The sequence below is a fragment of the Lepus europaeus genome, chromosome 14 (assembly GCF_033115175.1).
Source record: "Lepus europaeus isolate LE1 chromosome 14, mLepTim1.pri, whole genome shotgun sequence".
Classification (NCBI taxonomy): Eukaryota; Metazoa; Chordata; class Mammalia; order Lagomorpha; family Leporidae; genus Lepus; species Lepus europaeus.
The window spans coordinates 43,459,880-43,473,694 of record NC_084840.1 but is presented as its reverse complement, the minus strand read 5'-3'; the positions used below and the strand labels follow the sequence as shown (position 1 = coordinate 43,473,694).

Below are 13,815 nucleotides of genomic sequence, written 5' to 3'. Positions count from 1 at the left end.
TTAGTGTAGATGTTAAGCAACCATTCTTACAAATTCAACATTTGTGCTGCAAATATCAATTCCCCTTTATTCTCTCTCCTTTTCTTGCCTGACCTAAGCATACAACTTGCTACTTGTATCCTAAGGATGTAAAAAATGACACATCACACCACCAAGCAGATTCCAGAAGATTTGTGTATTGTTTACCTGAATTTGCATACATAGTTACACAGTTTTCATCCTCATTTGCAAAATTTGGTTCACCTGTGGCCCAGGACACATAATCTACTTTGCTTCCATCCATCCAACTGGAAAAGAAAATTCAGGCATTTTGCAGCAATTTAATGATTAGAATAACTGGCTGCAGCCTAGTGTTGGGAAAGGCTAGTCAATCAAGAGGGAAGAAGCACAGGATGCTAAGTGGCCAGATTGGGGAGATCTAGAGAGACTGGCAGGAAAGCCGCCAGAGTGGTGCCTACTAGGGCCCTCTACAGCAATTTGATGCCCTGGCTAATCTGCTTTCTTTTCTCTCCTGGAACAAACCACCTTTAGACAAAGTGGATGAAAAATGAAGATCCCAATTACTCTGGCTGTGGGCCAGAAGCAAAAATCTTCTCACAGCATTCCTTGGACATGATTTCCACAAAACAAAAACACCCATGGAGAGGCAAAGGATATAGAATTTCTCATTAGGCCATTCTCTGATTCTGATGTTTACTCTGGTTTCTAGTAAGCTGGCTGGGCCATGCCTATTTTTGTAAATTATAGAAATTCAGAGACTGTGAGAGCTGGAAGGAGACCAAGGGATCATCAAATTCGACTCTCTTGTTTTAGAGATGGTAAAACTTCTTACTTAAAGGAATATCAATCATTTCTGTTCTTTAAAAATGACAAGCTTGAGTTGAGGTCTCCATCGTTCAAAGATGGAGCTTATGAGGCTAAGACGTCTGCACATGAGCCAAAAGGCCACACTTGCTCTTCAAACCCAGGAGAATATGTGGCTCAATGAATAAGGAAAGAAATCCCCAGAAGGTACCAGTTTCCTCCCTCACACACAGCTTTCCTTGGTCCCTGTAGCAAATGGAAAATAGAACAAGCCTTTTATTGAAAGCAAAGTACTTCATACAGATGAACGAGTACTTCACAATAGTGCTGCTCAACAGTGGTGGGGTGCCCCAGTAAAGGGTTTTTGGGTTCTGGGCATCAACATTAACATAGATGGGAACTCATTTTCAAAATAAATTCAGTATTTATAACTGTCTTCTGAGTAGATGACCTACTGATGACTTTATATTATAAAGCAAAGACAGGTAATGATTTGAAAGATTAAATCCAATTTTGAGTTGAGAATCATAATGTCAAAATATTAATAGTATTACTTTTAAATTCTTTGAGAACACTGTAAAATTTTTTAAAATACATTTAGTAAAACAAAATAACTCAAAGGCATCTACAAGATCACTATCCTAAGCAAAACTGTCATAGCTTGATTTACTTACGCAAACTTTTTATCCAAGCTGACCAATAAACCAATAAAATATGCTGTCTGTGCGTCATTCCTGTTTACCTAAAATGTGGAAATTTACATGTAATTTAATTTACAATCATATAGTAAGCAAGTTCTTAAATAATACCTGCATATTAACTAGGTAATTTATTTGGAACATTTATAAAAAGAAATATGTGTAGAAATGTTGTTATATATTCTAAGTGATATTTTTATGGAAATAAAAGGAAAATATGCACATAATTTAACAACCTGCATTTATAAAGCAGATACCTTAAGTCGTTCCCTGTGCTTCCAAATATCTATAGTAGTTAGGTTGCTGAAGATGTTATTGAAAACAAAGGTAGCCAATTGGGATTACACATCAAAGGAAAGACTTCATACACACACACACAAGCGTACTTCAAAAAATTGTGAAAATGGAATTAAAAAATGCAATGTAATGTAAAAAATACAATTTAATGTAAAAATATAATTTAATGTAAAAAATTTTTGAAATCTATGCAAATGAAAGGGTCTCAAAAAGTGTGTGGAAAATGGATATGAGATTAGGAAGGATTTCAAAATTGTTTTTTCACCAAAGTAAAATTATCTTCTAATTCCATTTTCCCTGAACTTTTTGAGGTGTCTTCACGAATGTGTAAATATATATACTAAAATATAATAAACACATATATTTGTGCAACACTAGAAAATACCCTGAGAATTTAAGAGCAAGGAATATCCACAAAGATGTTGGTAAGTCGACATTCTGGTACCTTTGTAATCAAACAGATGCTCGTTCTATTAAGCACTGATCCATTTCCTTTTGGCTGCCTTCCCTCTTACCTCCTCTCCAGTAAACAATGAGGATACCATGACTATTTTTAATCAGAAATACATTGAGCCACAAACTCAGAAAAAATACTCTATACCTACAGTGATAGTTGATCATTTGAGTACAACCAAGAAAGGCTTATGTGAGTGATCGAGCTGTACTATTGGCTAGTGAACAATTTGGCCCAACTAAGATTTTTAAATGAAAACCAAGCCATGTGACACAGAAAAGGCTCAGGACTGATTTCTAACAACCTGTTAAGAATGACAATCTTTGAAAATAAAATTAGTGTTCTGCAAGCCCTTAAGCATGGCTCCTCAGAAAGTGCAGACTAAAATCTGTTTGGGGTTTTTCAGTTCTGCACTGAATATTCAAACAACAAAGCCTACATTCTGCCATGACCTCCCTCTCCCCAGCATTCACATTAATATCCTGACCTCAGGAGGTTCAAATTCAGCACACATTTTGAAACTGCATCATGAGATATCAGTTACAGACACTTTTTTTAGCACGTCACTATTCCATTCTTAAAAACCAATCACATTCTTACATATTTCCAAAGAAACTTCTTTTCACTTTCACTTTTAATAGAAACAAGATCACCAAAATTCCTCTTGCAAAATGCTCGTGCATTGTCCATGGTTTCCTTCTCTTTGCTAAAATAATACTGATAATCTTTGTAAATGACCCAGCCATCTTCAGTGACTGGTGGATCTGAAAATTAAGAGAAAGGGGGCAAAGTTTACTTAGACAAATTTAGGAATGCAGTATGTATGGTACACAAAAGTGAAAAGTACTAACCAGCTGTAGCAGAGATACCTGCCACCCCGAGAGCCCAGAAGACAGAATGTCTATGTCAAATACAGACTGAATTGTGTGAGGCCACACACTCACTCTCCACCCACCATGTCAAAGTAGCCGCATTACTTTCCTAAGTTCCATAAGTCTTTATTGGGTTAAAGAACTCCCAGCGCTACATTCATCAGTAGAAAAGCACAGCTGGAAGGACTTACACACATGCACCCAGGATGTTCTAGCTCCAAGTGGGCATTATAAGAAATCAGATTTCCCAGTATAAGAAGGAACTTTCAACAGATGGACATGGGTCCTTCAGTATAGGCTCAGAGCAATTCACACACCAAGTAGGTTCCTAAGCCCTCTTCCAAACCATAGGATTCTAAGGTTCTGTGCTGGAGGAGACTGAACAGGGCTCCCTAAACACAGCCAGGTTCTAATCTGTGGGATCCATGAATGTCACCTTATAATGAAAAGGAGACTTGTGAGTGCAATTAAGGATTTTGAGAGAACAAAGTTATCTAAGTGTGTAATAACACATGTACATGGTTAGAGGGATTCTTAACTGTGTGAAAAGAAGCAATGTGAAGCAATATGCTCCATTGCTAGTTTTGAGGATGGAGGCAGGGGATATGAAGCACAAAATGCAAGGAATGTAGCTCTAGACACTGATAAAAGCAAGGCAATGCATTCTCTCCCAGAGCCTCTAGGGGAACGTGGTCCTGCTGCCCTCCAGATTGGGGTCCAGTGAAACTGATTTCAGACTTCTGACTTCCATAACTGCAAAAGCATAAATGCATGTTGCTTCAAGTCACTGAGTTTGTTACGGCAACCACCTGCCATTAGCCATGGGCTATAAAAGAAGAAACTTGGGCCCTTACGTTTGATTCATGAACCCTTGAGAAACTGTACTATGAGCATATGAGATTCTCCCTGCAGGAGAAGATCTAACATTTCATGGGAGTCTCAGAGATATTCAGAACTTCTGCTCACTACCTTCCTAGAATAAGTCATTTTTGAGAAGGGAAAACAAAATAAAACAGAATTCCAAAGCAGATATCAGAAAATGAGCAGACACCTACTGTCTTGAGGAGCTGGTGTTGGCTCAGGTTTTAGTGTTTGTCCTGTAAAACAAGAGGAAATTAGGTAAACATGTGCTTGAAATTCGGCTATCGTAGGTCTTTCTATTGTCACTGTTTTCATGGGCCAGCATTGCTAACAACTTAATTGTTCTTTCTCTTTATCCCTCTCTTCCACTCTCCAATCCATTCATACTATTGTGGAGTGGAGAATGAGGGAAAAGAAAATTAGGAATTTACAGTTAAACAAATGAGGTACAACGATGGCCACCAGAGATGGAAGATGATTTTCAGGCACAAGAAATGTCACATGAAGGGGGGAATAAACAAACACGAATTTTAGAATCAGGAAGCCTAGATTCAAATCTCAAGCAGGGTTTAAATGGTTTAGCTTCAATTTTGTCAACTACCAAATAGGTAGGGTAAAATATGTGAGTTATTGGTATTTAGAAGGTGCTCAAGAGAAGTTACTTCTCTGGTTAGACACCTTTGAAATCACTTATAATGTCATATTTGAAACTGTTTGATGTATACTATTTACAAAATATGAAGAGTGGGCATTTGGCCTGAGGGTTACAATGCTGGTTAAGACACCTGCATCCCATATTAGAGTACCTAGGTTCAATGCCCAACTCTGCTCCTGATTCCAGGCTCCTGCTGGTACAGACCCTGAGTGGCAGCAGAGATGGCTCAAGTAGTTGGATGACTACTACCAGGGTGGGAAACTTGGATTGAGTTCCCAGCTCCTGATATCAGTCTGGCCCAGTCCCAGCCATTTGAGGGAGTGAACTAGTGAACAAAAGCTTGCTCATCCTCTCTCATTCTGTGTGTGTGTGTGTGTGTGTGAGACTCTCAACAAAATAAAAACGCTTTAAAATGTTAAAGGATTTATTTTCTTCCAATAATCTTATTTTAATTAAATGTATGTTTATTAAAATCTAACCAAAATATTCTTCTTTCCAAGTAGGTAATATTTGGATTTGGCTGGAATCTGAGATGAGGACTCAGGTTACCTGGCTTTTAAGTTAACTTATTTAACTTCTGTAGGAGTGGAGAGACAAATAATACAAAATGAATACCACTCATGTCTGGTCACTAGACTTAAAAAAAAAAAGATCTTGCTACCACGGATTCCTGTGTTCTGGAAACTTGGAGAGCACTATTCTAAGCAGAAGGAGTAAGGAAAATGAGCAGCCAGGCAGCAGGGGAGCAGTATGGTGTCCCTAACAGTAGAGTTGAAATAGTTGCCAAGAGTCCCCAACAGCAGAGGGCAACATGGCTCCATTCATCTGCTTACAATGGGGCAATGTGTGTTTTGGTTCAGGTTCAGTTTGTTACTTGATTTATCTTAACGTAATAACCTGGATTCTCTTACCTCAAAGCCTGAGTTGGACAGTGAAACTTTCTGAGTCATAGACAATAAATAGTAGCTTGCATGTCTTTTGACCATCAATAACATGATGAGTCTAACAGCATCAGGGGTCTCCAAATGGTACTTGTTCATTCTGCTGAACATGCCCTTGATTAATCAACACTTAAAACACCCAGACTTGGGGAAACTTTCACCTATTTGATGACTAATGTGGATGATCAGAAAGTGAAAATTCCAAAAAAAAAATTTGCATTTTCATTACTCTGCTTAAGTGTAGGACACCCACTCACTCCTGCCACTACAGAACATGGGCCAGAATCAGAGCAAGTTCGTGGGAACTATTTGGAGGACGTGACTCTTGTCCAGGATTCCCGGGTGGCCTTTTGATCTTCTGTTCCTTTGGAACATTTATCTCTGCTCAGCGACTTCATTCTTATCCTGTGAAATGATGGCCCCTGACAGTTCCTTTATTTTGTTATGTTGTTTGTCTGGTTGTACTAGTGAAGGGAAGATATTGGGACGTCAAGAGGTTATTTCTCCAAGCCGAAGGGAAGCGGAGTGTAGGTGATCATACCTTTCTGGATCTGGCAAATCCAGTTGTTAAGGTGTTCACAGTTGATATCATTCCAGGACATGCCAGGGTCAGCTTTTAGCTCACCACAAAATTCAACATTTTGATAATTATTTGGTTCTCCATAAGCCCAGTTTTCATATGAAACCTACATTAGGAATATTACATTACAACCATTAGCTGTTTATGTCTGCCCAATGCCAATTAGCTCTACAAACAGAAGAAGAGAGACAAGCTTGCATTTTTTGAATCCATTTACTTTTTGCCACAATAGCTTTGCTTTGAAAGCAGAGTTTGCTAACACAGGTAGAAAAGAAATAGCTTTTATTACACGGAAACTTTTGAAGTTGACAGGATCGCACATTGATTATTATTTTACTCTTATTAAATAGAAGGGTTCCAAGGACCACAAAAATGGGATTTTTATATAGGAAACTTTGGCAAAAAAGCTCCCTTTCTCAGTATTGGGAATTCCTAAATTTACAACTCATTCTTAAGGGATAGTATTTCAGTGTGTTGATGGAAATTTCTCTTTATTAGATGGGCAGGATAAAGATACTCTATTAATTCTCCTTACAAAAGGAAAAGGCCTATAAAATGTTGCCAATAAGTACATCAAATTTTACCAAAATGGAACAGTGGAAACAAATGGGGGCCCTGGATTTGGATTCTCCATGGAGTTTTTAATGTGGAAACAGAGTCCATGAGTTTTTAAACTAAGCATTATGATCTGTTTTCCAGAAATACACATATAAAATCCAAATAACAATGTAGCAATGTAGCCATCAAATAAACCATCTCACTCAAGCCCCTGGAAAAGATGCTGGTAAATATAAGAGGTGGAACTGAAATTACACAAAATCACATCCTGTGTTGCCTAGAGCTGCTGGATACTACCAGCAAGTACCATAACTGCTCACTTCTATCCTGAGAATGGAGAAAGCTGGCAAAATCTAGTGGTTATTATTGGGAACATCAAAAGTTGTTTTCAGTTCCATTGATCTGAAAAAGAGGCTACAAAACATTGAGTTTTTAAGAAGTTTAACCTCTTGCCCACCAATTATGTCAACGATGTGTAAGCCTTGATGACCAGGGGAACTAAACCAAGGCTGGGCAGGATAGTGATCCTGAAATAATGCTTATTTGATACAGAAAAGTACCTCTAGCTTTCAAAATATCTATCTTATCTAACTAAACAAAAGATAACCCAAAATTAAATACATGAGACAGGAAGAAAATGCTGTACTGAATGGAATTACTCACAGGAGAGCCGTCGCTCCAAGTAAAGCCCTCCGAAGGACTTCCATATGTCAGCCCCAACCAGAACAGTTCATGGTAGCTCCCGCCAGCCCTGCAACACCCAGGACACAAACAAAGCAATGCTATTGCATGGCATAAGCTCAGTAAGCTAAAAGGACTAACCAGATATGAAATTATGAAAGTTACCTCTAAAACATACGTTAGTTACACACAAGTGCAATAGATATACATTTTGTTACAATTCATAAATATCATGAAAACAGGCCATTGTTTTTGAATAAATAATTTGAAAATATTGAAAGATACGCATTCACTTAGCAAATATATATTGAGTATCACACACTTATATAGAAATTCATCTCAGGATTTCTTCCTATAAAATGAAAGGATTTGGAAGTGAAAATAGACCAAGAAAGGCTCATGGATTTAGGATATAATATAGGTGTTCAAAATAACATCTTGAGCCAACAATTTCATAAATACAAGAATTTCCTCACCATCATTAGCACCAAATAGGTAAGAGAAATGAATGGGACAGAGAAAAGATACTTACGTTATTAATCGCCATATTATCTGTTGTTCCTCTTTATTATTGATACTAGCCAACTCTCCGCCCACAGCTCGACAGAAATCTCGAGATTCAAACCATGTTTTCTTCTCATGTTTTCCCTTCGCAAACAGCTAAAGGTGATATGGTTTCAGAAATTATTTTACACTTCATAGATTCAAATCAAAAGAAAGAATTATTTACTTTTTATGAGATTTCATTTATAGAAAAGCAAGGTATTGGGGCCAACTCCACGGCGCAGTAGGTTAATCCTCTGCCTGTGGTGTCAGCATCCCATATGGGTGCCGGTTCTAGTCCCGGCTGCCCTCTTCCAATCCAGCTCTCTGCTATGGCCTGGAAAAACAGTGGAGGATGGCCCAAGTGTTTGGGCCCCTGCACCCACCCGCATGGGAGACCTGGAAGAAGCACCTGGCTCCTGGCTTCTGATAGGTGCAGCTCTGGCCATTGTGGCCATATAGCAAGTGAACCAACGGAAGGAAGACCTTTCTCTCTATCTCTCTCTCTCTCACTGTCTGTAACTCTACCTCTCAAATAAATAAATAAAAAATCTTTAAAAAAGTAAAAAAGGAAAGCAAGGTATTGTAATGGCCAAAACCATAGTCTTTTCTTAATTTAAAATCAATTTATGAGAGATTATTTGGGTCACAAAACTTGGGAGATGATTTTCTTAAGGAAACCTCAGAAAACAAAACTATTTTATAGAACAGGAAAATCACATTAAAATCTTACATTTTGGCATATGGGTTAGGTACACAGCTCATTGTGAAAGGAAGGATTAATCTAGTCAAGCTTGAATAGTGCTACTGAGATATAAAAGCGTAGAAAGTAAACAATAAGAAAATAGCCTGCCTAAAATCATGTCATAGTTTGTTATCCTATTTATCATAAACAATGAATAACCTGGCAATCCTTCAACACCAGTTAGTAGTATCTTTCAAATCTGCCTTGTCTCTTTTCCTTGTGATTGTACATCTTAACAACTAATGGAGCACATGCAAAAATAAACACTCATCTGGCAGAGGTGGGTTAAGCTAAGGAAATTTAACAGGTTATAAAATACAAGGACTATGTCATATTGTCCAGAGCACTGCAAATAGGATGGTGAAATGCAATCCATAATGACAGGCTGGGATGCATTTAAAGGTGTAAAAACACCTCTCCCTGGTTAGAATGGCTTACATACAGAAATCAACTAACAGCAGATGCTGGTGAGGATGTGGGGGAAAAGGCACACTAATCCACTGTTGATGGGAATGCAAAATGGTAAAGCCACTATGGAAGTCAGTCTGGAGATTCCTAGAAACCTGAATATAGCCATCCCACTCCTTGGCATTTACCCAAAGGAAATTAAATTGGCAAATAAAAGAGCTGTCTGCACCTCAGTGTTTATTACAGCTCAATTCACAATAGCTAAGACATGGAATCAACCTAACTGCCCATCAACAGAAGACTGGATAAAGAAATTATGGGATATGTACTCTGTAGAATACTATACAGCAGTAAAAAAAAAAAAGAAAAAAAGAAAGCCGATCATTTGCAACAAAATGGAGGAATCTGGAAAATATCATGCTGAGTGAAATAAGCCAGTCCCAAAGGGACAAATTTCATATGTTCTCCCTGATCTGTGACAACTAACTGAGCACCTAAAAGGAAACCTGTAGAAGTGAAATGGGCACTATGAGAAACAATGACTTGATCAGCCCTTGTCCTGACTGTTGAGGAACAACTTACTATTTTATTCCTTTTAGTATTTTTTTGTTCTACTTAATACCATTGGTTGAACTCTTTATCACACAATTATACTTAGATGTTTAAATTTAATTGAAAAGAGATCCCTGTTAAATATAAGAGTGAGAATAAGAGAGGGAGGAGATGTACAGTTCAGCACATGTGCACTCAAACTTACCCCTAACGGTAGAGCTAGAAACGTGCCAGGGGATTCCAATTCAATCCCATCAAGGTGGCATGTACCAATGCCATCTCACTAGACAAAGTGATCAGTTTAAGTTCATAATTGATCATAATGATAGGATTAAGGGTCAAAAGGATCACATAAAGAAAACTAGTGTCTGCTAATACTAACTGATAGAATTACAAAGGAGAAAACGATCCAACGTGGAAAGTGGGATACACAGCAGACTCATAGAATGGCAGATGTCCTAAACAGCACTCTGGCCTCAGAATCAGCCCTTAAGGCATTCAGATCTGGCTGAAGAGCCCATGAGAGTTTCTCAGGCATGGAAAGCCAAGACACTGTGGCAATGAAAATGACCTAAATGAAAGATCTCTGTGAGTGTGATCCTAGCGGAAAGAACAGGCTATCAAAGAAGGTATTTTTCTCTGAAGGGAGGAGAGAACTTCCACTTTGATTATGTCCTTGTCTAAATAAGATCAGAGTTTGTGAACTCAAGAGGCTTCCATAACCTTGGCAGCTCATGACAAGAGCCTCGGGTGATTACTGACTTCATAAATCAGAATGTCAATTGTTAAATCAACAACAGGAGTCACTGTGCGCTTACTCCCCATGTAGGATCTCTGTCCTTAATGTGTTGTACTATGCGAATTAATAGTAAAAGTACTACTCAAACAGTATTCTATACTTTATGTGTCTGTGTAGGTGCAGTCTGTTGAAATCTTGACTTAGTATATACTAAGTTGATCTTCTGTATATAAAGATAATTGAAAATGAATCAATGTGAATGGGATGGGAGAAGGAATGGGAGATGGGATGGTTGTGGGTAGGAGGAAGGTTATAGGGGGAAAAGCCACTATAATTCAAAAGTTGTACTTTGGGGCCAGCGCCATGGCTCACTTGGCTAATCCTGCACCTGCGGCGCCGGCACCCCAGGTTCTAGTCCCAGTTGGGGCACCGAATTCTGTCCCAGTTGCTCCTCTTCCAGTCCAGCTCTCTACTGTGGCCTGGGAAGGCAGTGGAGGATGGCCCAAGTGCTTGGGCCCTGCACCTGCATGGGAGACCAGGTGGAAACACCTGGCTCCTGGCTTCGGATTGGTGCAGCATGCTGGCCATTGCAGCCATTTAGGGGGGTGAACCAATGGAAAGGAAGACCTTTCTCTCTGTCTCTGTCTCTCTCTCTCTCACTGTCTAAATCTGCCTGTCAAAAAAAAAAAGTTGTACTTTGGAAATTTATATTTATTAAATAAAAGTTGAAAAAGATAAAAATAAAAACACCATAGGAGTTAACTGTAGCTACTAACAATTTTCATTCATTGATGCTCATAAGCCTAAACTCAGGGGGAAGGGACAAAGAGCCTTTGATTGCCCAAGCTGTTAGAAAGCAACTCAAGACAACTTTCACTCAAGACCCAGCTTGACTTGAGCTATCTGGACAAAGATGTCTGGAGCCAGTTTCCATATCAATATCTCCCAAGACTCCTGTGAGCAATTCAACGTGCTATACTCAACTTGCTAAACTGTGCTATCATATTTTATTTTCTTAAATATGTTTCCTAAAAGTTGAACTTTATTCATAATTCCCACATCTCAATGTTTGCAAAGATGATCTACACATTTCCAAATAAACCCTACCCCAAGTACCTCTAAAACCACCTAATTTCTAATGCAGCGCTTATTTTGATCTGTTGGGCATTGTCTCCACTGGAACCCCTCACTCACTCCCGAGCTCTGATTCTGCTGCTTTATCCAAAAAACCTGCGACAAATCTCCATAGCCTGCCACCCTCAAGTGATGTGTTGTACAGAGGATGAATCTGACTCTTGTGTTATAAAATGAAAGGTTCCAGAGATAACAAAAACATAGCTGATTTGCTATGTGTTACCTCAAAAATAATCCATTTACAATATCCTCCTCTCTCCTGGCCCAGTATGTCTCCTTCTTTATAAATTATGCTGTTAGGCCTGACTGCCGGTCCACACTGAATAGCCCATCAGCCTCTATTGCTACTAGTGGGGCTCACTAACTTAACTGGTCAACCTCATCTGGGAATGCCTTCATCTCCCATCATTATAGTCATCGGGGGTTAGCACCTAACCCTGTATTATTGTAAATGGGCTATCAGTTACGATAGCTAAGAGCTTAGGCTTCAAGAGCAGGGCAAAAATGAGGAGCAGCAGGAGAGTAGGAGGTATATATGCTTTCATCAAAATAGAAAGAATGGTGAGCTCAGCCCAGGCCTAGAAAGCCCAGGGAAAAGGAAGAAGCACATGGTAAAGCAGTTGACTCCTCTGAGTTGTGTTTGTTGGTTGAAATATAACTTGTCATCATCATCCCCCAGGGAGATCTTCAAAAACAATTAATTCCCAGCCTTTCTCCAGATCAATAGAATCAGAAAGGAATTTCTACAGGAGGAATATGGGCAGCATGTTTGTTTTTTTGCTTCTTTGTGTTTTATTACTTAGGTGGTTCTTTAGGCTAATATATATTCCAAATTCTTTATGAGCTTAGTCATGGAGACTTACCTTGAAACACAAGCTTGTTTTACTGCTGGTGCCCCAGTCCTCTGGACATTTGGGTTCAGGAGTTGTGGTGGGCTCTGGTGGACGGGTTACTCCTTCTGCCCAGTGCTTGCACACAAACTTTGCCTTTTCATCACACTTCAGAATATCCCATAAGCCCCCTGCAATCCCAGTTCTCATGGCAACACATCCTGCCTTTCTTCCTGCATTAAACATACACAGTGGAATTCACTCAGCAGGTGCTTGCTGAAGGTTTACTATGCCCACAAAAGACAGTTCCAAATGCAATGCCAGAATGTGTGGTCAGGCAGACATTTGGCCCAGCGTGATTGGTTAGGAAACCTGTGTTTCACACCAGAGTACCTGAAATCTATTCCCACCTCAGGCCCCTGACTCCAGCTTCCTGCTAATGTAGACTCGAGAGGCAGCAGTAGTGGCTCAAATAATTAGGCTCCTGCCACCCAAGTGGGAGACCTGCACTGAGTTCATTGCCCCCTGCTTCTGCCCCAGCGTAGTCCAGGCTGATACAAGCATTTGGGGAGCGAACCAGTAGATAGGATCTCCCTGTCTCTGTCTGTGTCTCTCTGAGAGTCTCTACCTCTCACTTCAGTAAGTAATTTTTCAAAAATCTGCATAAAAGATTCCAGTTTGCATGTTGTCATGCTGAATAATAGCACATGGTAGTGAGGCTAGGGCATAAAGAAAGCAAACAATCAGGGTCTATTTCAGAAGCTACTTGTAACCTCTTAGGAAGGCAAATCAAAATTTATGGGAATGCAGAGTGGTCCAAGTGCAAATAAATCAGATTTGGGAACTGCACAGCTAAGTCTGAATCCAAGCTCAGAAGCTTGGTAGGGGCTGGTGCTGTGACACAGCGAGTAAAGCTGCTGCCTGCAGTGCCAGCATCCCATATGGGCTCCAGTTTGGGTCCCGGCTGCTCCACTTCTTATCCAGCTCCCTGCTATGGCCTGGGAAAGCAGTAGAAGATGGCGCAGATCCTTCGGCCCTTGCACCCGCATGGGAGTCCTGGAAGAAGCTCCTGGCTCCTGGCTTCGGATCAGTGCTGCTCCGGCCATTGTGGCCAACTGGAGAGTGAACCAGCAGATGGAAGACCTCCCCTCCAGCCTCTCCTTGTCTCTCCATGTAACTCTGACTTTTAAATAAATAAATAAATAAATCTTAGAAAAAAAAAGCTTGCTAGTCACACACAGTTTCTGAGTCCCAGTTTTTATCTCTTTTAAATGAAGATATTTAACCAATTACCTTATAGTGTTCTTATAAAGATAAATTAAAACACAAGACATATAGAGTACCACACATGGTAGGTAGCACATACATGGAATCAACGTGTTCCATATAAGCACTGTCATTTACTTCGCCATGGAGGTATACTAATAATTCTATTCATATTGTATGGAAACATCTTATATCAA

The 13,815-nt window shown here is 39.5% G+C and overlaps 1 protein-coding gene across 1 annotated transcript in view; it reads right to left on the bottom strand.

Annotated features, from left to right (window-relative positions):
• MRC1 (mannose receptor C-type 1) overlaps positions 1 to 13,815 on the bottom strand; it is a 113,590-nt gene that overhangs the window by 39,950 nt on the left and 59,825 nt on the right. Inside the window, exons 12-19 of the mRNA XM_062210526.1 lie at positions 12,386 to 12,585; positions 7,934 to 8,061; positions 7,384 to 7,471; positions 6,124 to 6,268; positions 4,181 to 4,222; positions 2,854 to 3,017; positions 1,479 to 1,546; positions 187 to 287 (exon numbers count right to left, since the gene is read on the bottom strand). Coding sequence (XP_062066510.1) covers positions 187 to 287; positions 1,479 to 1,546; positions 2,854 to 3,017; positions 4,181 to 4,222; positions 6,124 to 6,268; positions 7,384 to 7,471; positions 7,934 to 8,061; positions 12,386 to 12,585 — 936 coding nt within the window. The remainder of the gene's footprint in view (positions 1 to 186; positions 288 to 1,478; positions 1,547 to 2,853; positions 3,018 to 4,180; positions 4,223 to 6,123; positions 6,269 to 7,383; positions 7,472 to 7,933; positions 8,062 to 12,385; positions 12,586 to 13,815) is intronic.